Here is a 23,432-nt window from a genome sequence, read left to right on the forward strand (position 1 = left end):
TTCATTTATCAACCCATCATGCTTGGAATGACAATCCTTCAAGGTTATCTCTGTGTTGTATACTGAGAGGGTAGGCAAGAGTATGCCAGACTAGTCTTAAAGATCCAAATAAAACAGGACAATCAGGAGCTTCTATTCAATAAACTGCACTAAAATATATAAAATCAGAGTCAAATGATGGTTTGGGTAGTAAGGGACTTCCAGAGATCATCTAGTTCAATCCTTCTGCAGGGGCAGAGACAACTTCCACTAGGCCAGGTCGCTCAAAGCACCATCCAGCTTGGCCTTGAAAAAACCTTTCAAGGAATTGGGCATCCTCTACTTCCCAAGGCAACCTGTCCCATTGCCTCAGCACCCTCACTGTAGAAAAGGTTCTGCTATGTCCAGTCTGAACCCAGCCTCTTCCACTCCTTTATATATGCCTGTATTTATGCAGTGAGGACAAGAAAGAGTGGAGTGCACCCAGGGGAGTTGCAGAAGGGGCAGAATCACCTTGTAGTAGGAGATACTGCTATGAGAAAATTGCACTGTGTGGGCTGCTAAAGCCAGTGTAAAGCAAAGTCTGTTAATATTTTGAGTGTGCCCCTCAAAAAGCTATTAATAGTAATGGATTTAATTAACAACTGATAAAAACAATCATGTTCTATAAGCCTATTCTGAAGGCAACACTTCCTTTATAAGCAAAATTAATGAAGTGTTAGAAATACCTAGTTAGAATTCAGGTATGTTTGTGTTATTAAACATCCTGGTAATGCCATAGAGGTTATATTTTTTAAATGTCTTTCTTTTTGATGATCTGTATATGATCTTATAGTATAAATGTATTGCTGTACAAAACTCCTAAATCCTTGCTGTTGTTTTAAAGAATCAACTACTGACTGATCATGGACATAATCCACTGATGAAGAAAGTATTTGATGTATACCTCTGCTTCCTTCAAAAGAATCAGTCTGAAACAGCATTGAAAAACGTATTCAGTGCTTTAAGGGCACTTATTTACAAGGTGAGAAGTTCTAAAAAATTCATCTTCAAGTACTTGTCCAGTTCTTTAGTTAACAATATACTATATAAGAATTAAAGAAGTAACATACCAAAATAAAATTGGTGACTATGGACTGATCTGATCTCAGCAGTGTGGAATGTTTGTCCTTTGATTTGCTGTAAAAATTGTTTTGTATCATGACCTACTCTAACTCTTGCTCTTTCCACAGTTTGAGGATATGAATATATTTGTGTTTTTCTTGACATGCTTAATTTATCAAGATCTGACCCTAGTTTAAATGAATAAATTCTTTGTTTTCTTCTTTTTCCTCAGTTTCCTTCTACATTTTATGAAGGTAGAGCTGATATGTGCTCTGCACTGTGCTATGAAATTCTGAAGTACTGTAATTCCAAGCTGAGTTCAATTCGAAATGAAGCTTCACAGTTACTGTACTTTTTGATGAGAAATAATTTTGACTACACAGGGAAGAAGTCTTTTGTTCGAACACATCTGCAAGTTAGTATATTTTCTTTTTCTTTTAATATTGTACATACACAGTTGCATACCAGTGTGCAAAGCCCTGTCAGATAGTCTTAAAATAATTTATCTGGTGTTGAAGCAAGGCTGGTACTCAGAGTAAGAAGATGGCCATAAAAATATATTCAGTACAAGGAAATACTTAGAAATAGTTGGATGACCCTGTGTTTTGTAGGAAATGAGTTTTATTTGTCAGTGCAAACATTCTGTTTTGTAGATGTTATTTTGTTTGTTAAATGGTGTATCCTGTTGCATCTGAAGAAGGAAAAGAATGCAGCAACAAGCACACAGAAGTCTAAAATAGTGCAAATAATTTGAAAATTGTGTGTCTTGACAAAGCTGGGAACAGCAGTTTGCCAGTTTAATGACCTCTGGCTAGTTCACCTAGCATTCAGTCATGTGTCTTGAATTTACACAAGCCTGTTTTATCCTATGTTATTGTACAAGTAATTGGAAAAGAACCCCCAAACATTATTTTATTTAGGAGAATGATTTTTCAATTAAAAAGAACAAAACCTGCTTTGTAATTGCCTCAGAGGTACATCTCAAGGGTATTTAATGAAATATGCACTAACAAGATGTTTGTTTCTGTCAAGGTTATTATTTCAGTAAGCCAGTTAATTGCTGATGTGGTTGGAATTGGAGGAACTAGATTTCAGCAGTCTCTTTCCATCATCAACAATTGTGCCAATAACGACAGGATTATTAAGGTCTGGTTTTATTCCTGTTTCCATACTGCGAAGGATGCTTGAAGACTCTTTCACAGCATCTTTTCCAGTTATGTTTTATCACTTTGTTGTGCAATGACTACGAAAACACAGTTGTTAACCTGACTTTTCCATGTTTTAGCACACTACATTCCCTTCTGATGTTAAGGATTTAACCAAACGGATTCGTACAGTGCTGATGGCTACAGCTCAGATGAAGGAACATGAGAATGATCCAGAAATGCTTGTAGACCTCCAGTACAGCTTGGCAAAGTCCTATGCTAGTACACCTGAACTGAGGAAAACATGGTTAGACAGCATGGCAAGGATCCATGTTAAAAATGGAGATCTTTCAGAGGTAAGAGAAAAAAATAATCAAATTAGTTGTAATCTGTAATAAGCTTAAGCTTCCCTTTATAGAAAGGAAGTGTACTATATGTAGCTGCTAGCATGTAACATAATAAGTCTTTTTCACAATTTTTGAATTGTTGCTGGATTGGTTTCAGTAGCTGATAAGTTTTTGTCCGACCCAAGTACATCTGTAAGTAATTTCTGGTTATTAATGTAAGGAACATGTTTAACTGCTATAACTGACACACTACTAAGAATGGAATGCACAAAGCAAGCCATGGAAGAGAGGCCTTTTGCTTAAAAATATCTTTGTTATTACTTGTTTAAACACTTAAAGCCACTCCTTGAATTCTCCTCCAGTTGCCTTTACAGAATTAGCTTGACTTTATTCCAAATTGTTACTAAAAAAACTACTGATGTTCTTAAAACTGACAAATATTTTTTGTGTCATTTGAAAAAAAGGAAAGCTTTCTGTTTTTACTGTGCTCTTAAAATAGTTAGTTCTAGCAAAAAGCAGAATTGGGGATTGTTATATGTCTTAATGAGACATTAACACTTTAACTGGATAGAGATTAATTTTGTCTCTTTCTAGAAGGTTTTTCCATCTGAAAGTAAATTGCTTTGTATGAAATCATTGCATTTCATAAACATCTGTTAAAATGAGCATCATGTGAGCAAGTAAAGATCTCCAAGAAATAGAAGATGCCATCTTCCAAACTCAGTTCTTTGTACTAGAATTCTCTTCTTCTAAATGGTAGCAACACAGAAGAAATACACATTACTCTGTTATTAGCTTGTCTCTTGAACTGAACAGCTTCACCTATCTGAGAAGACAAGGTCTTTTAGTCCTTTTCAGTTATGTTTTTCATTTTTTTGTTAAAAGCTTAGAATATTTGACTGTGCAACTAGATGAAGATGTCTGCAAATTGTCAAGTTCAACTCAATACAAAGTATGAGTTAGAATTTCTGGCAGATTTTTACCTTTTTCCTTCACCTCCATTGTTTGAGGATGTGCAGCCTCCATATTTGAGCTGTTCAATTGATAGTTACTTTGCTGAAAGCCTAAGCCTTTTTAATAAAACAAGGATGTGAAATCTTTTCATTTTTTTGAAGAAAAGTGTCAGTGTCAAATCCATAAAAAATCCCAGATATCTGAAAATTATTCTTTTTTTTTTTTTTCTGTTTTCCAAACTGCACCAATTCCTTCAAATTCCATTCATAGGTTAGGTCTCTCTTGCTGCTCTCAAATGGTCTGTCACCAGTTTCTTCTGCATTTTTCTTGGTCAGGAGCCAAAAAGCAGACAAAACACGTTAGCAGAAGGGCTACCAAATGTTGGGTAGAATCATTAATAGCTTAACACTTAAAATACCTCCCTCAAAAGAGAGATTCACTTGTTTTTATTACAGCATGATGTTCCTACCTTGTGATTTGTGACCCAGGGTCACTCTTAGGTTGTGAGCTGCTGTCCATGCCACTCAGGGCTCTGGTTAAGGAGGAGAGAGAGCACTTGCAGAATTACAGCTTTACATAAATGAGGTGGAGAACTCTTGCAGTAGTCATAGAATATCTCCTGCAAAGCAGTAAAACGGAAAACTGAAGAACCTGTCTCATACTGTTGCTCTTCATATATACCTTGTTTTTAATATTCCCATTTTAATTGTATTTTAAAAGACTGTTTCTGTTTCAGGCAGCAATGTGCTACGTCCATGTAGCAGCACTGGTTGCAGAATATCTCACACGAAAAGGTATGATTTCAGAACCTTATTTTAATGGACTCAAATATATTTTATTATTAGAATTTGGGAAAATAAATAATTTCCTTGAGGAAATTGTAAGTATTTCAGTGTTCACCAGGGAAAAAAATTCTGACCTAACCAGGTAGCAAACTCACATACTTAAGAGTAAACTTGCATATCTAAGGGGCAGCATTTCAGGTGAAGGCAAAGTAAAATTTTTGGAAAGTAAAAATTTTAATTTTACACCAGAGCTGCTAATAGTTCAAATCAGATCCTTTCTAGAGCAAAGTTATCTGTGAATATTCTTGTTTCTACAAGCAGTCAGTCTCTCACTGCCTCTAGGGAAATCTGGCATTGCCAGAGGAGTCAAAATAAATTTGTACAAATTTTCAGATGTTCAATCAATGATAATAGGGCTCAGGCTGTTTCACCTTGTTGTGGTATACTTTGTGCCAGCAGCTTTTGTAAAAGTGGGTTCTGATGACCCTTGAGATAGGGTAGAAAACCACCTTTCATCTACAGGATCAGAAGTGTTCTCAGTAAGGGATTTGAGATTCAATTTAAATTAACAAAAAGAGCTCTCTTGTAGAAAATTTCAGGAATCTGTTAAAACTGATTATGATGTTGAGATAGTGTTTTGGATTTGTGGGCAAATTCATGTTTGCATCTTTTTAGCTTTGCATTTGCATGGCAGTTCAAAATGAAGCAAAATCATGAGTCTAAAAGATGATTTATCTCTATTCTTGTTGTGCTTCTCACCAAATGCTTTTGCAGTGTATAGTCTATTTTCTTTGCCCCAGTGATTTCAGAACCTTCTCTGAGACCAAATCTGAAATAAGCTGCTTAGACAAATTACTGTGTCCAGTTGGAAGCCTGATGATACCTGAGAACTAGTGATAGTCTCTGTTTATTTGTGAGTCCTTTGGGTGTTCTGCTATTTTTGTAAACTGTCATATAAAATTTATTTCCTCTCAGTAATACAGAGGATAGTACTTCTAAGAACAGAAAAGCCCCTTGCATTTGAGGCAATCATTCCATAAAACCTCTGATGGTTAGAACTCCTCACTGAGGAGCAAGAATCTTTGGAGGAATGAGTTGTAAAATAAATATGTTCAAATCCTTAAGCTTCCATAATATTTACTGATTTCCTTGAAAATGCTGTTTTCTTAATTCAGCAGTCTGATGTAATCAAAAATATCTAAACAGCATGAGTAAAAGACATGGGTTTCATGTTGGAACATTCTTTATTCCATTTTTCTTAAGTTGGTTTTTTTTTCAATGAAGGAAGTTAGATTGGTATTTTGTTAGTTTTTCCTGGTTTTCTGTGTTTGAATAATCTGGTTTGCCATCCCTTGATCATATTTTTATGGTTAATGTAATTCATATTGTTCAGACTGGAAAAAATTATGTGCCAGGTCCTGCTCCTGTACTCAGGTCCAGTTGAGTAAGTAAACTTCATGGCAGTTTAATTAAATACTGTAAAAGTTACCTTGAGTACCTTAGACTTAGAGTGGAGTAGATTAGACACAAATTTAAGATAAAGTAGGAAAAGTCAGACACTACTTAGTTTGGTAGGTAAGGTTCCAGATAGTAACATTTTTGGGTTTTTTGAAACCCATTTGTACATTCACAGTAATGTAAGGTCTTGTATTTTAACCATGCAGTGGAAAGCTGATCTATTTCTTTATTTGGTGATAGGTTTATTTAAACATGGCTTTTGCTTTATCCAGGATCACAAAATGGCCCAATGTTATCCTGCTGGAGAAAATGAAATTTGTTTGTATTTCTTTTTCAATGATAGGGATGTTTAGGCAAGGCTGTACTGCTTTCAGAGTAATCACACCAAATATAGATGAAGAAGCTTCAATGATGGAGGATGTTGGAATGCAAGATGTTCACTTCAATGAAGTAAGTAAACATAAAAATGTTAAATTTTACATACATGGAAAGGCTGGGTTTTTTTTCCAAATTTTATGTTTCAGTCTGGAGAATTGCTGATAAAGGGATACAATAATTGTTTTCTGATCTGATATTTGTACCCTAAAGCTGAAATAAAAAAAAAACTCTGTGAGATTTAGAGAATTTACCATATGCATGTATTTTAAATGCAGTGCTGGCACATCAACTCAACTTTTATTCCACTTCTGGAATAAAAGCAAATTGGGGGTTTATTCTAGTTGACAGGATGAACACTAATGTGGGTTACTTATTAGAGTTAGCAAAATCTGTTGTTTTGTAAAACTGACTTGGATTTAGAGTATTACTCCACCAGCAATCATGAAAATGTGCTCACTGGTTTTCTGCTGTTTAGTTTCCCGAAGCAAATATGCCATAACAATGAAAGTAGTTTTACTGACACCAGACTTGTGTCCATGTGTTTTTTCTGGCTTAAGTTTCACTCCTTGTGTGTTTGCTGATCCATCTGTGCAAACTCTACAGTAAATTTTACTAGTGAGCAGCCTATATGAAAATGTTAATAATCTTGCTCATGAAAAGCTGTCTGCACTCTGTATTGGCTGGTATAGTTGTGGCAGAGAGGGGCAGACCACAACTGGCAGCAGTCATGTTGGAAAACCCTCTTGTTTGTAAGTGTAATGGTACAACAAAAATATTTTTCTTTTGTGTTTTAATTAGTGTATGGTAAAGCTTTATGACAATATTACTTGAGTGTGCAAATTGGTTTTTTGTTTGTATTTTTTTTTCAATTTTTGTGCTGTCTTTTTAAAATCATTGATTCTTCTGATCCAGCATGAAATGTTGTTACTCAAAGCAAAATGCAAGCTGCTCTAAGTTATTGAAGATCAGGAATTCTAGTGACTGCTGCTGATGGAAAGTTTTGTTGGAAATTTCTGTCACTGTTTTCCTGCCAGACCATTTGTCAGAGTTAAATTATTATGCATTTTTTTAAAAACTGGAATGTCTTTATTCTTGTTTTCATTAGTCACTCCCTGCAAAAAGAATATACTGATTTTTCTGGGTCATTGAACCCTACACAAATTTATTTCCATCTCTCAGTATTTCCGTGGAACGGAAGTAAGCCAAGAGTGAAAATGTAAGCCTGCACAGCTTGCAGAAGGATCAAACCAAGCCAATTTCCTTTTTTCCCTGCATGCAACCCTTTCTAAACTTAACCATGTAGTACTCTAACTGATTAAATATTGAAAAAAATTACTATTTTTCAGATAAATTCTGAAAGTTAGCTGAAACATGGGAAAAGGAATAATAGGGGAGAAATAGTAATAATAATAAGAGTAACAATAGGGAAGAACTTTTTGGCTTTAGCAGACTAAAAATAATTTCAGAAGTGCTTCAGAACAGGTAGGCCTGTTCCTTCAGGAACAGGAACATATTCAGAAATGGAGTGTTTCCTCAGTGTGTTCATAAGTCAGCAGAACTGTATTGTCTGAGAAAAAAATGAGATCAATTTTGCATAGAAGTCAAAAAGCAGAAACATCTTTCAACATCTTTGTATTTTGCTGCTACTTAGCGAAATGATGCTCTGATGACAATTTTTCCTATACATGGTAACAAGCCATGTGGAATTTCTTCCCTTAAAACTTGATATTTCCCTTTTTGCTAGTTATTTTAATTTCCAAAGGAGCATTTACAAGTATTGGAGGATCAGAGAGAATCCCTTCATGTTTCTAAAAGGATGAAAATATCTTTCATACTCTTCAGTTTACAAAACCTCTTCCTAGTTAAGTGAGATTTTTCTGAAGACTTCCATAGATTCTCATTTTTAAAAAATTGAAATTTTGGGATTCTCGATTTAGTTCTCATTTTAAAAGAATTCTGTGTGAGGTCAGGATTACCTAAGCTAGCCAAAAATTTCGTTTGGGATTTTGCTTTTTAACAAGGCTACTGTGTGCATTTCACCAAAACAGTTGTTTGCCTGTGACATTCCATGTGAGGCATTGTCCTGATTTGCAGATGGGTAAATGAAGGAGCCTTGCAGGAACACAGTGTCCTCTCAAGCCTGTACAAAGACAAGTGCAAAGCCTTGCACCTTTTAAAAAAAAGAGCAAAAAAATCTCAGTACAGGCCAAGCAGCAGCTCTGCAGAAAGACATGGAAGTTTCTAATGGAGTGCCTGTTGAATGGGAATCATCAGTGTGGCTTTGTGGAAACAAAAGCCAATGCAGATTGTGATGTGTTTCAGAGGATTGACTCAAGAAGCAGAGGGAAGGGAGTTTTTTCCCTTTTATGCTGGCATTTGTGGAACCCCATCTCTAACCTTGTGCCCAGCACTGACCCCCAAAAGTCAAGACAGGTGTCAAGAAACTCAAGTCCAGTTCCTAAAGCGGTTACTTGAAGAATCAGACTTTTCCGAGAAAAGCACCACCAAGAGCAAGAGGCTGTGCTCACAGGTGTCAAGGGAAACTGATTGCATATATGGAACTTTTCCCATGAGAATGGACAAATATTGAGACATATGGCTCAAAAAATGTTGTGTTCTTTTGCTCCTTCCTATCAGCTCTCCTGCTTTGAAGCTTGTGCTCTTCATGTTCTTTTCCTTTTGTAAACAAAATTTTACTTTGCTACATCTGGATGCCCTCTGGTGTCTGAATTAAGACTTGTGTCATAAACCAGTGTTGGTGGACAGCTCTCGTGGTCCAGCAGTGACACTGGTCTGTCACTTGTCACCACTTGGCTGCTGAGAATGGAGGTACTGAGGAGTCTGTACAGCCCCATAATGACTGGGGGAAAGGAGGAAATATTTTAAGGTCTGTTACAGGATAAGGGTACCATTCTTTAGTCTGTGCTCGCAGTGTTAAAATTGATTTTCTTAGTGATGTCTTTAAGCTGACTTAGTCCCCTTCCAAAGGGAAGAAGGAGGTGGAATAGAGTAGCTTCTAAGCATGAAAGGAGCTTTTCCAGCTTCTGCCTTCATGACCACGGTGATGCAAGAGTGGTAGAAGAAGGTCCAAAGAATTCTCAAGAATATACAAAAGATACATGCTGTTTCTAAATAGGAGGAGTATTTGTGTAACCTCAGACCATTCTGTATTGTTCTGTTTCCTTTTAGCATTTTTCGATGGCCACAATAATTTAAATTACAAAGTGTACGTAATTCTGTTTTGAGGCAAGATTTCCCTTTTCACTGGGAAGAATTTTGGTATAATTATTTGCTGTGCTTTTGATGAGTACTGAATTGTTCTAAATGTGTATCCAAATCTAGGATGTGCTGATGGAATTGTTGGAGCAGTGTGCTGATGGACTCTGGAAGGCAGAACGCTATGAACTCATTGCTGATATATATAAGCTTATAATTCCCATTTATGAAAAACGGAGAGATTTTGAGGTACTTAATTCATCAAATGTAAATTTGGGCAAGAAAAAGTTCCTGAATTTTCAAGTTTAACTGCATGGCACATTGGGCATCACATAATAAGAGTATTAAAGTAGTAACTGAAATTTGAATGTGTTGAAATGTTTAATTTTATTTTAAATAATTAACTTTTTTCTTTAAATACAAATTATTAAAAATTAGTCTTAGATATTGTCATCCTGTTGCAAATGCTAAAGCTAATAATACCATTCAATAAAAGAATATTTTCAGTTGTTGCTGGCTACAAAGATATGATTTGTTATTTTAAGATGGGAAAGTTGTGCTTTGTTCTTCTCCCTCATGATTGTTTTCTTTTACCTTTAGAGGCTTGCTCACTTATATGACACCCTTCATCGAGCATACAGCAAAGTTACTGAAGTTATGCATACAGGCAAGAGGCTGCTGGGGACTTATTTCAGGGTAGCATTCTTTGGACAAGTGAGTGTTACTTCCATTGGCCTGCTCTATGCAGTGAGAAAAACCTGAATTTATTTTGCAAGGTTTACTCTTTCATCATCTGTATTGATACCGTGACATAAAAAGCACAAGGAATGTGTTCTGTATGAAATAAAGAAACACCATCAGTAACTTATTTTTAAAACATTTATCAATTCCAGTAAAATTCTTATAATTTTCCTCAGTAAATTTTTTTGCCTTTTTTCCTTTTTTCTTCTTTTGTTTACTACCTTAAGGCAGCGGTAAGTTTTCTGTAATGTCAGTTTTTAGCAATGCATTGACTTAATGTCTGTAGTGCTACGGTGTGGTTTGCAAGGCTGCTTCTTAGATTGGTATGCATTAATAGCCATTGCAAGTCCAAAAGTAACATCAAGCTCCATTTAGAGAACAGATCACTCTTTTCTATGCATCAGTATTGCATGCTTCAAACCAAACTTCTGGCTGTGTATTGGGCAGCTTCACATCCTCTGGTCCGTGTCTAGAATGCCTCTGTATCCCTATGGTATCACGCAGTATCCAGTAAAACACTCTCTACATGCATAGCCCAGTTGCTTAATTGTCCAGCTGAGCATGGAGAATTGTAAAATACTCTGAGCAGTATAATTTTACATGTATTCTGTTGTCTTTTATGACTTTATAGCAATACCAGTTTACAGACAGTGAGACAGATGTTGAGGTAATTACAGTAACTGCTTACAAAGCAAGCAATGCAGTACCAACTACTGCATTTCACCTTAGTTTGGTGTGGGTATTTTTGTCAATCTAGCCTGTGTTTATACATGATATGTTGTGCCTTTCTATTTTGTCTGTTTCGTTTATGACAAAAATATTTATTTTCTGGTTTCAAACATGAACTCAACATGGCTTGTTGTTTTAAACCAACGAACTGTTTCACTTTCCATGTATTGTGCATTTAGGTGTGGTTTTAAAAACAGTATTGTGTGTAATAAAATAAATACCAATAGTACATCATAAAATTAAGATCTTTGCATCTTGTGGAATTAATTTTTTATAACTACCTAAGGAAAATTTTCAGATTATTTCAATGTAAACTTCTGCCAAAATAGTCACTTGTGAAACAGATAGTCCTGTTGGGCAAGACTACCAATTTTGGCAAGTGAAACAGTGCTGCAAGTTCACTTTTAAATAAAAGTGAAAGAAACTTATCTCAAAGGCTTGTCACACCATAGAATTGCTACAAACTTTTAAAATTTAAACTCTGTGTTTCCATTATCTTTCGCTCATGTTGTAGTAGAGAATTACATTTTTCTGTTGTTTTTTTTTATTCTCTTAGAAAATCTTTTTACTTAATTTTAATTTCTGTCTATTTATGTTTGCTTGAATACTAATGTTAAATGTTTATATTTCCTTTGAACCACACACATTATATCCATCTTAGTAATTTCCCTTATGTTTTGTTCCCCAAGATTTTGATTACTTTATTTTTTACAGGGTTTCTTTGAGGATGAAGATGGAAAGGAATATATCTATAAAGAGCCTAAACTCACACCTCTCTCAGAAATTTCCCAAAGACTCCAGAAACTCTATTCTGACAAATTTGGAGCTGAAAATGTCAAAATGATTCAGGATTCTGGCAAAGTATGATCTTTGTTCTCTCTAAAAAATTATAATATACTGCTTTCACTAGTTTACTTGAAGTACTGTGGGCTCACTGGCTGTTACTCATTTGGCACAAAGCATCTGCATCTAAAAGCTCTGCTGTTGGAAAGGCATGAGAGGAATGTTATCTCCTACTAAGTATGCCTTTTAGAGCAACTAAAAAGCTTAATTTCTGTAATGTTACCTCTCAAAACAGTAATTGTATCTTAGAACAAATTTGGATTATGATCTTATTCTGGGTTAACTTTAGCTATATTTCTTGCCCATTCATGCACAGTCATTGTTTGGAAGTTCTTCCCTTTTCCACACCTCACCCTTAGACTTTATGGTGACTTCCTCTTAGTATAATTTCATGACTCTTTTTGTTCCTTGATAAGGATCCTTTTGAGTCCTTGATTCAAAAATTTCTGTGCATTTTGGCCTTTAAGTGCAGAAATGGTGGGCATTTCAATATTGGAACTTTAAAGGAGAGGAAAATTTGATAAATGGGCTGGGTTTCATGATCACAAGTGGTTAAAAACCTCCAAAAACCAAACAAACCAAAAAATCCACAGTGCACTGTAATGCATCTGGCTGTCTTACTTCCTTATAGTTAAAAATTGAATGCAGGAAACCCCTGTGGAAGCATGAACATTTCCCATGTTTTCAATAATTTAGAGGTTAAGAGACCGAATTTAAAAAAATTTCTGGAAGTTGTGTGACTACTATTAGATCCACTTTATTCACAATGTAGCTATTTGATTTTTTTTTTGGTCCTGTTTTTAAGGTAAATCCTAAGGATTTAGATTCAAAATATGCATATATTCAAGTTACACATGTAGTTCCATACTTTGAAGAAAAGGAGCTGCAGGAGAGGAAAACAGACTTTGAAAGGACTCATAACATTCGTCGCTTCATGTTTGAGATGCCTTTTACTCAAGGTGGTAAAAGACAAGGAGGGGTAGAAGAGCAGTGTAAGCGAAGGACTATTTTGACAGGTACTGATGGAATGGAATGCTTTCACTGGAAGCATTAGTTCAAATGGTCTAATTTTATTCTGTATGGGTTTTTTCTTTTCACTTAACTAACTCCTTTATAGCTATCAACTAAAATCCTTTTCATATTTTTGGCCACAACTAGGTTTTTCAGGTTGATTTCTTCAGTGAGGAATCCTCAAAATTATTATCTCCTTTTCCTTAAGTTTTCAGAATTCTGAATCTGGACTCTGGCTTTCCTTTTTCTTAGAAAAAGACTATCTTGTGTTTTGTCTCTGTTAAGTATGAGTTTCTGTATTAATATAGTTGTAAAAACAAATAAGTAACTTTATAATAATAAAGTGACTTTATAATAAAAAGTGACTTTATAGCTGTCCATAGCCAGTACCTGTGAGGAAATAGAAAATACAGCTTCGCTATTTTTGATTCTTCTCTTCTTTGAGATTTGTCAATGTTAAGCAATTCTTTTCAGAGTTCTCCTATAAATTAAGTTCCAGTAGTTTATTTCTGGTGGTTATTAGTAGCAGTAATGATCGTGATCTTTCTTTGCTGTAATGCATGTAACACTGTGCATATTTACATTTCAGTGTCTTGCCTCCCAGTCCATTTGGCAATATTTATAATTATATAAGTTATACAATTGGGTAGCTAATTACATCAAAATGAGATTTAGCGTAAGATTCTCTCAAAGCACACCTTATTAAAAGGTGTGTGACTTTGTTAAACTTGTTTCTGTCCACAGCCATACATTGCTTCCCATATGTGAAAAAGCGCATTCCAGTGATGTACCAGCACCACACTGATTTAAACCCCATTGAAGTAGCCATTGATGAAATGAGTAAAAAAGTTGCTGAGCTTAGGCAGCTTTGCTCTTCAGCTGAAGTTGATATGATCAAATTGCAGCTGAAGCTACAGGGAAGTGTCAGTGTTCAGGTAAGAGCTTTGCCATGAAGTTTCATTTGCTTCTGTCCTTGAAATATTATATAAGTGGCATTTTATAGTTGGTTTCTATTCTGCACATTCAGCAGGGTCCTAAATTAGAAAAATGCTCACTGTCTGCAGTTATTTCATGAATAGGAAAAGAAATAAAAGTATTTAGTATAAACAACTGATCAGAGACAGTTGCACAAAAGAATTAAGATTCATCTCTGGAATATGTTGCATTCCAAGCCCCACCAGATTTTGGTGAAAAGCTGAAACTGCAAGAAGATAATAGATGAAAGTGAAGATAAATTAGCTTATTTTTGTCTAGCTGTAGGTCTGCCCACAGTAGGTCTAGGACATTTTTGTAAGAACCCTATGGAGATAAAGAATGAGTGATAACATATAGGAAGAAGATAACCATAGAAAATCTCATTGTGTGTGCCTTTTTGCCTAAGGCAGGCAGGAAGTGGAATGTATAAAGAAGCCATCAGATTCACCAGAATGGGTACCTGGAGCAGGTATAGCATGATACAAGTCAGTATGGAAAGGATCTTCAAAAAATGCAGTGACAAAAGTGCTGCTCTATTATTTTAAATTGATTGGAAACAAAGAAACTGTTCAGTCATCTGATATGACCAGCTGTCTCATTCAGCAGAAAAGGGAAAAAAAACAAACCAAGGTTCCAGAATCAGTAAGTTGTAAGCTGGTATTATGGGATGAGAAGGGAGAGGCTCTTGTTGATAATATGAAGGAATAATAAGGATGAGTCATAAGTCACTGAAACCACTTCTCCTGTAGCTGCCCTAAGAGCACAATTAAACTTCTGCAGGTTTTTGCAGAATTCTCAGCTTGCAAATCTGTTTTCAATAGATACACAGACCAAACAGTAGTAGGTTATCTCATTTTCCCACCCTCATTTCATAACAGAGATGGCAGATTGGCAATATCTGCAGTTACTTTGCCACATCATTGAAGTGGTTTCTTTGTGCCAGGACAGGTTTATAGCACTGGAGAGACCTCTCCTGCTTTCATGCTCCATCTTGAGTAGTTTTCTTGTTTTTTAAGTCCAGCTTTTTTGAAATCAATGTATTCTCATAAGAAAATCAAATGCAAAAAATGCCTGTAGGGACTGTTATTGCTAAGACAGTATGTCCGATATCTGACTGTTTTTAAATTCTTGTTCTTTTTAGGTTAATGCTGGTCCATTAGCATATGCAAGAGCTTTCTTAGATGACACTAACACCAAAAGATATCCAGACAATAAAGTAAAGCTCCTAAAAGAAGTTTTTAGGTATGACATGGAAGGTTTGGGATTTCTTGGGGATGAGGGAGAGGGAAAAGAAACGGACCTTTTTCCCAAGACTCATAAAAATTCCTTTTGAAACTTTCAACATTTAAAGTGTTCTGATTCATTAATAACGTACTTTAAGCTGACATTTTAAATCAATCATTTGGATTTCTGTTTGAGAACTTTCTTATTTTCTCCAAATCAGGCAATTTGTTGAAGCCTGTGGGCATGCTCTGGGTATAAATGAACGACTGATAAAGGAAGATCAGTTGGAATATCAAGAAGAAATGAAGGCAAACTACAGAGAAATGGCAAAAGAGCTTTCTGAAATAATGCATGAACAAGTATGTGCTGAAATGAAATTATGCATGCTATCATTCAGAATGTAACTATAATGTGGAAAGAGCAGGGGAAATGTATGGGATGCTTTACACAAAAGGATTGTTTCTTTTTTTTCTTTCTGTGGGAGTATAAGCCTGTCATGAGATGGTGGACCTTCATTTTTCTGGCTTGTGTATTTCCCAGTCTGGTTTTATTTTTTTATTTGCTTGTGTATTCCCAGCCTGGTTTTTTGTAGGCAAGGAAGACTGCAGTAAAGATAAAACAAATGTAATTAAATTAATATATATGATCCACAAGTTTAGCCCTTTCTTCATCGATTTTGGAGGTGTAAATAATTGCTTTTGCAACAAAGAGTTAAATGTCTTTCAAGAGATATTCCAATACATTTTCTTGAGGGCAGGCTTATACTGACAAGCTAGAAATATGTGGGGAAGGAAACCCAGAACTTTTGTGGAGTGAGATGAACCTTTGCATCTGGGTTCCATGGTAGAAATGTCTCATGAGTTCAAAGGCAAAGATATTATTTCCAGGAGGACAGGAAGAGCTGAAGTTCAGTGCTTGATCCCTGCATGCTTGACATTTTTATTCATCATATTCATCACTTCAGCACTGTTTTCTTTCATGCACTGTTACTTTTAAAACCTTTTTCCAGAAACATAGAATGGTTCATATTTCTTAAGAGAGGTTTGCCTTTATTCGACCTTTGCTTAGATGGTGCCCAAAACTTTTATGGGGAACTTTTTTCTGTTCAAAAACGTGCCACTTGTCTAAAGCTCACTTCACATGCTTTCTTGCTTTCCATTATTTCCCAATGTGGTTTCTCAGGTACTGTGTTCTGAGTAGCTCTGTGATATTATATAACTATGATGTGTGATATTATATAATTATAATGAAGCACACTGGCTTTATTTTCCTTCACCTATTTTGATATCCTGTCACAGAGAAGAGTTTATGACATAACTCTTTAACTACCATCAATAAAAGACATTGTGAACCAAAATTTATAGGAAGTGATCGTGATACCACTCCAGAATTATGTGGTTGGGTTTGTTTTTTTAATAAAAAACAGTAGTAGAGGAAAACAGTTTTGAAAGATTTGTGGAACAGAAAAAGAATTTGCTTAGCTAGCAGAAATTGGACTATATTTCAATGTGATTTATTGATAAGCAGAGGAGGATTTGGAATGGAGCATAACTGATTGCAAAACTGATTGAGATGAACAAGGTACATGAGAGAATTAGACAGCAATACATAATACCCCTTTGGAAAGGACAGGCAAGTGTTTTGGTCAAAGAATTTAATGATAAATGCAAGATTAGCATTTCCCTGGCACAGGAAAAGAATATAATGAAAATTTGTACAGAAGAAAAAGTACTTTGAACTCAGTGGAAGATGTAGATGTTTAAAAAATGCTAACATGTGTGAGTTTCCAAAGATTGGTGATAAGAAAAAGCACGTTGTGAAACTTCAGGTGTAAATCACATTGCCCCTACTTCTCTTGGTTTACATTTAGACAAACAACTGATATCCTTAAGATACTGTGAACAGAATATAAAAGTACAGCACTGACTGCAGTAATATGTACTATAAGCCTACCTCTGTGTTCTTATACAAATGTAATTAGTTGTATATAATTAAAACATGCCATGTTGTTGGTGGTTTTGCTTTAGGGTTTTGGTTTTTTGTCAGTTAGACTGATAATTCCCCTGAAGGCTTAGAAACATGAAGGTCTTCACTTAAATCTTTTTAAATCTCTTCTTTATGTATCTGCCTATTGCTGTTTTGGGAAAAAGAGCTTTGCATCACTGAATAAACTATTAGCTGTAATGTAACCATACAAGGTCTTAAGAACTGCAAAAAATTTGTTATAAAAATGCATAAAAGAATCTTAACAGATTTTTTTTTTCTCCTCTGCTGCTTGCCAATATGATCAGATGGGATGGTAATTAGTTTTCTCTACTTCTGTTCTATTAGTTTGTCTAATCTTTATATAATTCCTTTTTTTATAGTAGTTCTAATTTTAGCATCAATTTGTTTATAGTTGTTAAGAATGAAATCTTTGCAGTGTTTCGATAGCTTTTTGTGAGAAATGCTCAAATCATACCTCTAAGTCAAAAAAAAGGAAAACTAAAAAAGGGCAAAAAGTTAGCTTGTTGTCACTATGAAACTCCTTTTGAAAGTTAACAGGAGGACTGATAGAAACTGTCCAAGCATCCTCTGCAGAGGACAGTGAGTTAGGAGAACTGATATTGGAGAAGTAACTTCTCCTAAATCTAGGAGATGGCTGAAAAGAGTAACCCTTTCCAAAAAGTTTTGTGCAGTTGAAAAAGTACTGGGAGGCTGAGTCAATGAGCAGCACATCAAGAAATTGGTTAGCTGTTTTAGACATGCCTGTGCCATTTTTAAACATAAAAATAAATACATAAATAATGCATTTTGAAACATTTTGGTAAATACCTGTCTTTCATTTTAAGATTACTCCAGTGGAAGAAAAGGCCAGTGTCATGCCCAACTCACTGCACATTTTCAACGCCATAAGTGGGACTCCGACAAGCACAACAGTTCACGGGATGCCCAGTTCTTCTTCAGTTGCATGATTGTTTTGTAAAGGAAAGTATGTTTGTTTCTTTTGAAGCTTGTGGATTTGCTTCATTGTGTGCAAACTCAGGATGACCTCGAAGCTAAATGTTGGGCACATGCAAACTGCGTAGTTCATACGAATGTCCGAGCACACTTAGCAAATAGCAGTTACTGGTAATAGTCTTTTAGAGTAAGGGAGGCACACATATATATTTTTTAATCTTGCTGGTAAAATTTAAAAGTGTTCACAATGTCATTGCAGAAGTGCGTGTTGGAAAATTATGAAGTTAGCTTCTGTTTTTCGTTAGAAAGTATTATTAAGATGAATTGCACATTACAAAAAAAGTGTTGTGGGATGTAATTTTGCAGATATGTAACATTCAGGTGTTCTTTTTGTGTATGGCACATAGAGATTCCAAGTACAAGAACTATTTTGGGGCTAGACAGAGACACTAGTTTTTGGGGTTTAATGGAACTGACAATAGTAGTTTTTGTACCATTTGGCAAATTGTTGTGCTTTATTTTATACCTTGTTGCATTTTGGAGGTATGCGAGCTTAGGTCTTACTGAACAACTAAATACAACCAAAGGTCTGTATTAATGAACACTGAGTTATACTAAAATATCAATAGTAGTAAATTGTTATGTACATATGGTTTGTTAATACAGTCCGTACAGTCTGTACATAAATGTATTACATTTCTAAGCATTTTTTTAATATTCATACCTGCTCTTACCATTCTGCTTTCAGTTTCTTTTGAAAATTTGCTCATTCCAAGTATATGCAGACTTTACAGTTCATTTATCCCTGTATATAAATAAGTGCAATATAAAGATGTATACAGTCTTTGCTATGTTAGGTTTATATGCAGTTATTAAAAAAAAACCTTTTTTGCCAAAGCAATGGAGTATGTAATTGGTAATCATGGTTACTGTGGTAAATGGTGGTATAATTTAAAGCTTTTTCCATATTCTTATTCTTTTAAGACATTAATTTAGTAATTTTATATTTGGGGGAAATAAAGGTTTTTAATTTTATTTAACTGGAAGCACTGTCCTGCTGTAATTAAACATTCTGTACTACATCTATATTAAAAGAAAAAAGGTAGTTACTTTTCTCACTGTGTGCTGCGTTTTTTTGTTTTAGATTCACTCCTGACATTTGGGAAAAATGAAAGCTTGAATTTAAAAAATGCCTTTTTGCATCCTGTGTATGAGATGCAGACACTTGTCAGTCTTATTTCATATTCCTTGTCAGTAAAGGCAATTAAATTATTAGTTGAAACATCAGTTTTGAGTCCCTTGCATTTGACTCTAGTACCATGTTACTGTAATTACAGGTTGTTATTCACCACAACAGTTAATATTAGGAAGTCTTCAAAACTTTTCATCACATGACAGTAGAAATCATCTTTTATTTATGACATAAGGTTTGCTGTCATTTTTCTGTAGCACAGTGTGAAACACATATGTTGCCATTACTCATCAAAGGTTTTTTCTAAAGCAGCTCATCTTGGCAGTGAAATGCTGCATATACTCTGCTTTCTCTATGTTTCTGAAGCAAAATTTCTCATTGTTTAAAATTCTTTCCCTCAAGAGGAAAAAAAATCCTACATTTCTAGACAGTGAACTCACAATGCTGAAAGAGGCATTTTCTTCTCCTCTGCCCTAAATGCTTCACACTTCTGTTCGTCTGTGGAAATAGGTGTAGGAACACCTACCTCAAAAGGTGTTTCATTATTGGGAGAATATAGAATACATCTTGTAAAGCTGTTTTGCCACTTAGGAAGACTTCTGTATCCATGTATTTAGAGCTGCTGTGTGTATCACGATGGCTTCTTTGAATTGCCTCATTTTTTGTGACTTTTTCTGCTTTGCCTTGGTAACAGAACTGACAGTTTGCCTTTTGCACTGAGACCTCACTTGGGTTAAGATGCATCTGACAACTAACCTATAAATGTAGTTTGTATTCAGAAGTGAATATGTTTATGTGTATATATATATATATGCATATATATGCACACACAGAGGCACACATACATCTAAATATATATGTAACTGCTTTGCTGAACCTTGGCCTATGAAAACCAGCAAACTGTAGTTGACATTGCTGTAGGTTTACACAGGCTTAAATCATTTAAATCATTAATGATTAACACATAAATGACATGTCTATAGACTTAATCTCTTGTGATGTGTTTCTATGAGGGAACACACCCTCTACTGTTTAAGCTTTATACATAGTAATAAATGGGGGCATTTCCCTCCTGAATAATTCTTTCTGTACCACCTGTACCCTTCTCTGTTGTTACTTCTGTAGCATGTAAATTAATTATCCAGTGTAGGTTAATTTATTTATAAAGACTTGGGCTCTGTGCAGGTTTTTGATTCATTTTCTTCACAGTAGCTGGTATGGGGCTGTGTTTTGGATTTGTGATGCAAACAGCATTGATAACTCAGGGATGTTTCAGCTGTTGCTGAGCAGCGCTTGCACAGAGTCAAGGCTTTTTCTGCCTCTCACCCCACCAATGATCACACTGCGGGTGCACAAGGAGGGAGGAGGGGACACAGCCAGGACAGCTGATCCCAACTGAGCACAGGATTGTCCTGTACCATATAGGTGTCATGTGCAGCAATAAAAACTGCAGAAAAAGTTTGCCAGAGCAGCACTTGCTCAGGGAGTGGCTGGGCATTGGTCAGCTGCTGGCAAGCAATTGAGGGTTTTTTGCATAATTTCTTCATCTTGGTTTTGTTTTGTTTTTTTTTATGTATTAAACTGTCTTTATCTGGACCCACAAATGTTCTCACTTTTATCCTTCTGATTGTGTTCCCTATCCTGCTGCAGAGGATAGAGGGAGCAGCTGGATCAAGTTGAATCACAACAGTCCTGTTTTGGCACCCAGTGTCAGGCTTGAAGGGTTTGAGATAACAGATTTGACCACAGTGTGTTATAGAAGGAACTGATAATTATTATCAGTTTGACAGTTGTTGGTCATAGTGTTGATTTACTTGTTCACAGCATTAGTTTATCTAATCACTGCCATGCTCCCTATTTTTTTCTTCTTCTTTTTTTTCTGTACATCAAATTTGAGAGCTTGTTAAAAGCTGAATTTGCAGAGTATCATTTAGTTGTGTTTTGCTTGGGAGAACTATGATAAAAGAGTTGGCCTTGAACCTAAACTGGTATTTGGGCCCTGCATTGTTGCCCTCCCTGCACGTTGGGAACCATCTCATGAGGACAACGAAGTTAGACACTTTCCCTTTTCCAAGAACCACTTGGCGGATGAAAGAAAGAATGGCGCCTTCCACTTCTTTTCTTGTGGGGTAGATGTTTTCTCCCTTTCTACAAAAACTCTTCAGTATCTTGGATACCCTTTGGTAACTAAGATATTCCTACTGGCATGTTTCAAGTATATTTTTCCAGCTTTTCCTAAGTTTAATTCAAGAATATCACACAGGGGTATGTCCCGAGGCAGTATGGTCATGGGTAGCAAGGCATGTGGGATAATACAGGCAGGTGACAAGGACTGTCCCCTCTGGCAGTCTGGGACTTCACCACAGAACAAGTGCAGGATCCTGAGGTGATCAAATATTTGATAAAAAAGGATGTCCTGGCTATGGCAGAAACACAGCTTAGCACTCTGCCAGGGCTGACAGTTGGCTACCAAGCCCTGCTTGGGAACCTCGAGGGGAGAAAAGGATCTGTGGGTCTGGGCACATACAGACAGACACTGGCCAAAGGATCTGTGGCTCTGGGGACACACAGACAGACACTGGCCAAAGGGGCTGTGGCTCTGGGGACATACAGACAGACACTGGCCAAAGGGTCTGTGGCTCTGGGGACACACAGACAGACACTGGCCAAAGGATCTGTGGCTCTGGGGACATACAGACAGACACTGGCCAAAGGGTCTGTGGCTCTGGGCACATACAGACACACACTGGCCAAAGGATCTGTGGATCTGGGGACATACAAACAGACACTGGCCAAAGGATCTGTGGCTCTGGGCACATACAGACACACACTGGCCAAAGGATCTGTGGATCTGGGGACATACAAACAGACACTGGCCAAAGGATCTGTGGCTCTGGGGACACACAGACACTGGCCAAAGGATCTGTGGCTCTGGGGACACACAGACACTGGCCAAAGGATCTGTGGCTCTGGGCACATACAGACAGACACTGGCCAAAGGGGCTGTGGCTCTGGGGACATACAGACAGACACTGGCCAGAGGGTCTGTGGCTCTGGGGACATACAGACAGACACTGGCCAAAGCAGAGACCCCTCCTCTCGACTGCATCACTCTGTGCTGAGCAGTCTGTCATTCCCCCCACGGGAATGAGGGGGCTTAAGGATTGTAAAGATGAGGAGGTGTAGGGACAAATGAAACTGGACCTTTCCAATTCATACTCTTCAAAAATCTTTTTCCAAGTTGTTGAGCGGGCTCTGGTTTACTGTTGCCAGAGTTAGATGCACAACAGCAACTTGTAATAGGTCATGGGGGTCTTTGCAGCTGGGTCTGAGGATGGACATGGTAAGCAGTAAATTAATGTTATAAATATTGTTTTAAATAGTATTTAAGTAGAAATAAGTATTAAAAATAAGTATTTAAGTTGAAATATAATTATTTCAAATAAAACTGTCTCTTTGGATGGACCTAGCTCTTAATGAAAGCACCTAGTCTAGGTGCTAAGGCAGGCAAGGTTTTTTCTTATATCCAGTTTCTATTATCTTTGATTTCTTTATGAAAAAACTTCAGTACAAAGGAGACATCTGTCTGCCATGAAGGTTAGCTGTTAAAATTTATGAAGACTGCTGTTCTGTGGTTTTTCATGAACTGAAAAATTCTGAATTTAATTGTATTCAGACTGGGAGTCCTGGAGCTTCCTGCAGGAAGAAAAAAAAGAAAGCTTTGGCAGATAATGAAAAAATTCAATTGTTTTTATGATATTTTGAAAGTTTTAATTTTCAAAATATCAAAATATTTTAATATCTTTAAAATATTTTGATGGTGGGTTTTTCCCTTTTTTAAGTGGTATAGTGAATATATGAGTTATTTAGAATCTTTTAGACTCTAAATATGTTTTGGTCTCAACACAAATAAACAATTAAAATTATATCTAGAGACTAGGCAGTATATCCTTTTCAAGTTAACTGTAGTAGATATTAGGGCTTTTTTTGCTGGTATTTTCTGCTTAGAAATGAGTTTTGTAATTTCTTCTCTCAATGTAAACTTGCAACTTTTTTTTTTTTGCTGCAAAGCAGGGTGTGATTGATTTTAGTAAAATACCTTGGAAACGCTACACCTTGTTTTGTTACTACATGTTGTAAATGATGAAAAAAGCACTGAGAGTTTTCTAGCTGCATGTTTCTGTTTTGCTCTCTGGGTTGTGCTATGAAGGATTAGCTGGAAAGACAAAAAAAGGAGTCTGAAGGGAATTAGGTAAATAACCTTTCACTATGAATCCTTAGAACATCTTTTTCTTTGTGTGTCTCTCTCTGTCCTGTAAGATTCATTGACACCAGATACCTGAACAGCAAGTGGAGCTTCTTGGGATAGTGATTTTTGTAGCTAGTGCTGTATAATCTGTTCATGTTTATA

General features: G+C 36.1%; 1 protein-coding gene across 14 annotated transcripts in view; it reads left to right on the top strand.

Moving 5' to 3' along the window:
* Positions 1-18,944, top strand: part of DOCK9 (dedicator of cytokinesis 9) — a 113,542-nt gene extending 94,598 nt beyond the window's left edge. For 9 of the 14 annotated variants that reach the window (XM_064712299.1, XM_064712320.1, XM_064712328.1 and 6 more), the window contains exons 40-53: positions 866-1,003; positions 1,316-1,498; positions 2,116-2,229; positions 2,369-2,584; positions 4,266-4,323; positions 6,116-6,222; positions 9,493-9,615; positions 9,967-10,080; positions 11,551-11,697; positions 12,485-12,695; positions 13,435-13,625; positions 14,807-14,907; positions 15,110-15,248; positions 17,721-18,944. In XM_064712299.1, the coding sequence (XP_064568369.1) occupies positions 866-1,003; positions 1,316-1,498; positions 2,116-2,229; positions 2,369-2,584; positions 4,266-4,323; positions 6,116-6,222; positions 9,493-9,615; positions 9,967-10,080; positions 11,551-11,697; positions 12,485-12,695; positions 13,435-13,625; positions 14,807-14,907; positions 15,110-15,248; positions 17,721-17,843 (1,965 nt within the window). In that variant the 3' untranslated portion in view covers positions 17,844-18,944. Of the gene's footprint in view, positions 1-865; positions 1,004-1,315; positions 1,499-2,115; positions 2,230-2,368; positions 2,585-4,265; positions 4,324-6,115; positions 6,223-9,492; positions 9,616-9,966; positions 10,087-10,334; positions 10,775-11,550; positions 11,698-12,484; positions 12,696-13,434; positions 13,626-14,806; positions 14,908-15,109; positions 15,249-17,720 lie in introns of those variants that run through there. The other 5 variants (XM_064712348.1, XM_064712342.1, XM_064712355.1 and 2 more) reach the window with 3 other exon arrangements.
* The last annotated feature ends 4,488 nt before the right edge of the window (positions 18,945-23,432 follow it).

This window comes from Zonotrichia leucophrys, chromosome 1, assembly GCF_028769735.1.
Source record: "Zonotrichia leucophrys gambelii isolate GWCS_2022_RI chromosome 1, RI_Zleu_2.0, whole genome shotgun sequence".
In the NCBI taxonomy this organism is placed as follows: Eukaryota; Metazoa; Chordata; class Aves; order Passeriformes; family Passerellidae; genus Zonotrichia; species Zonotrichia leucophrys.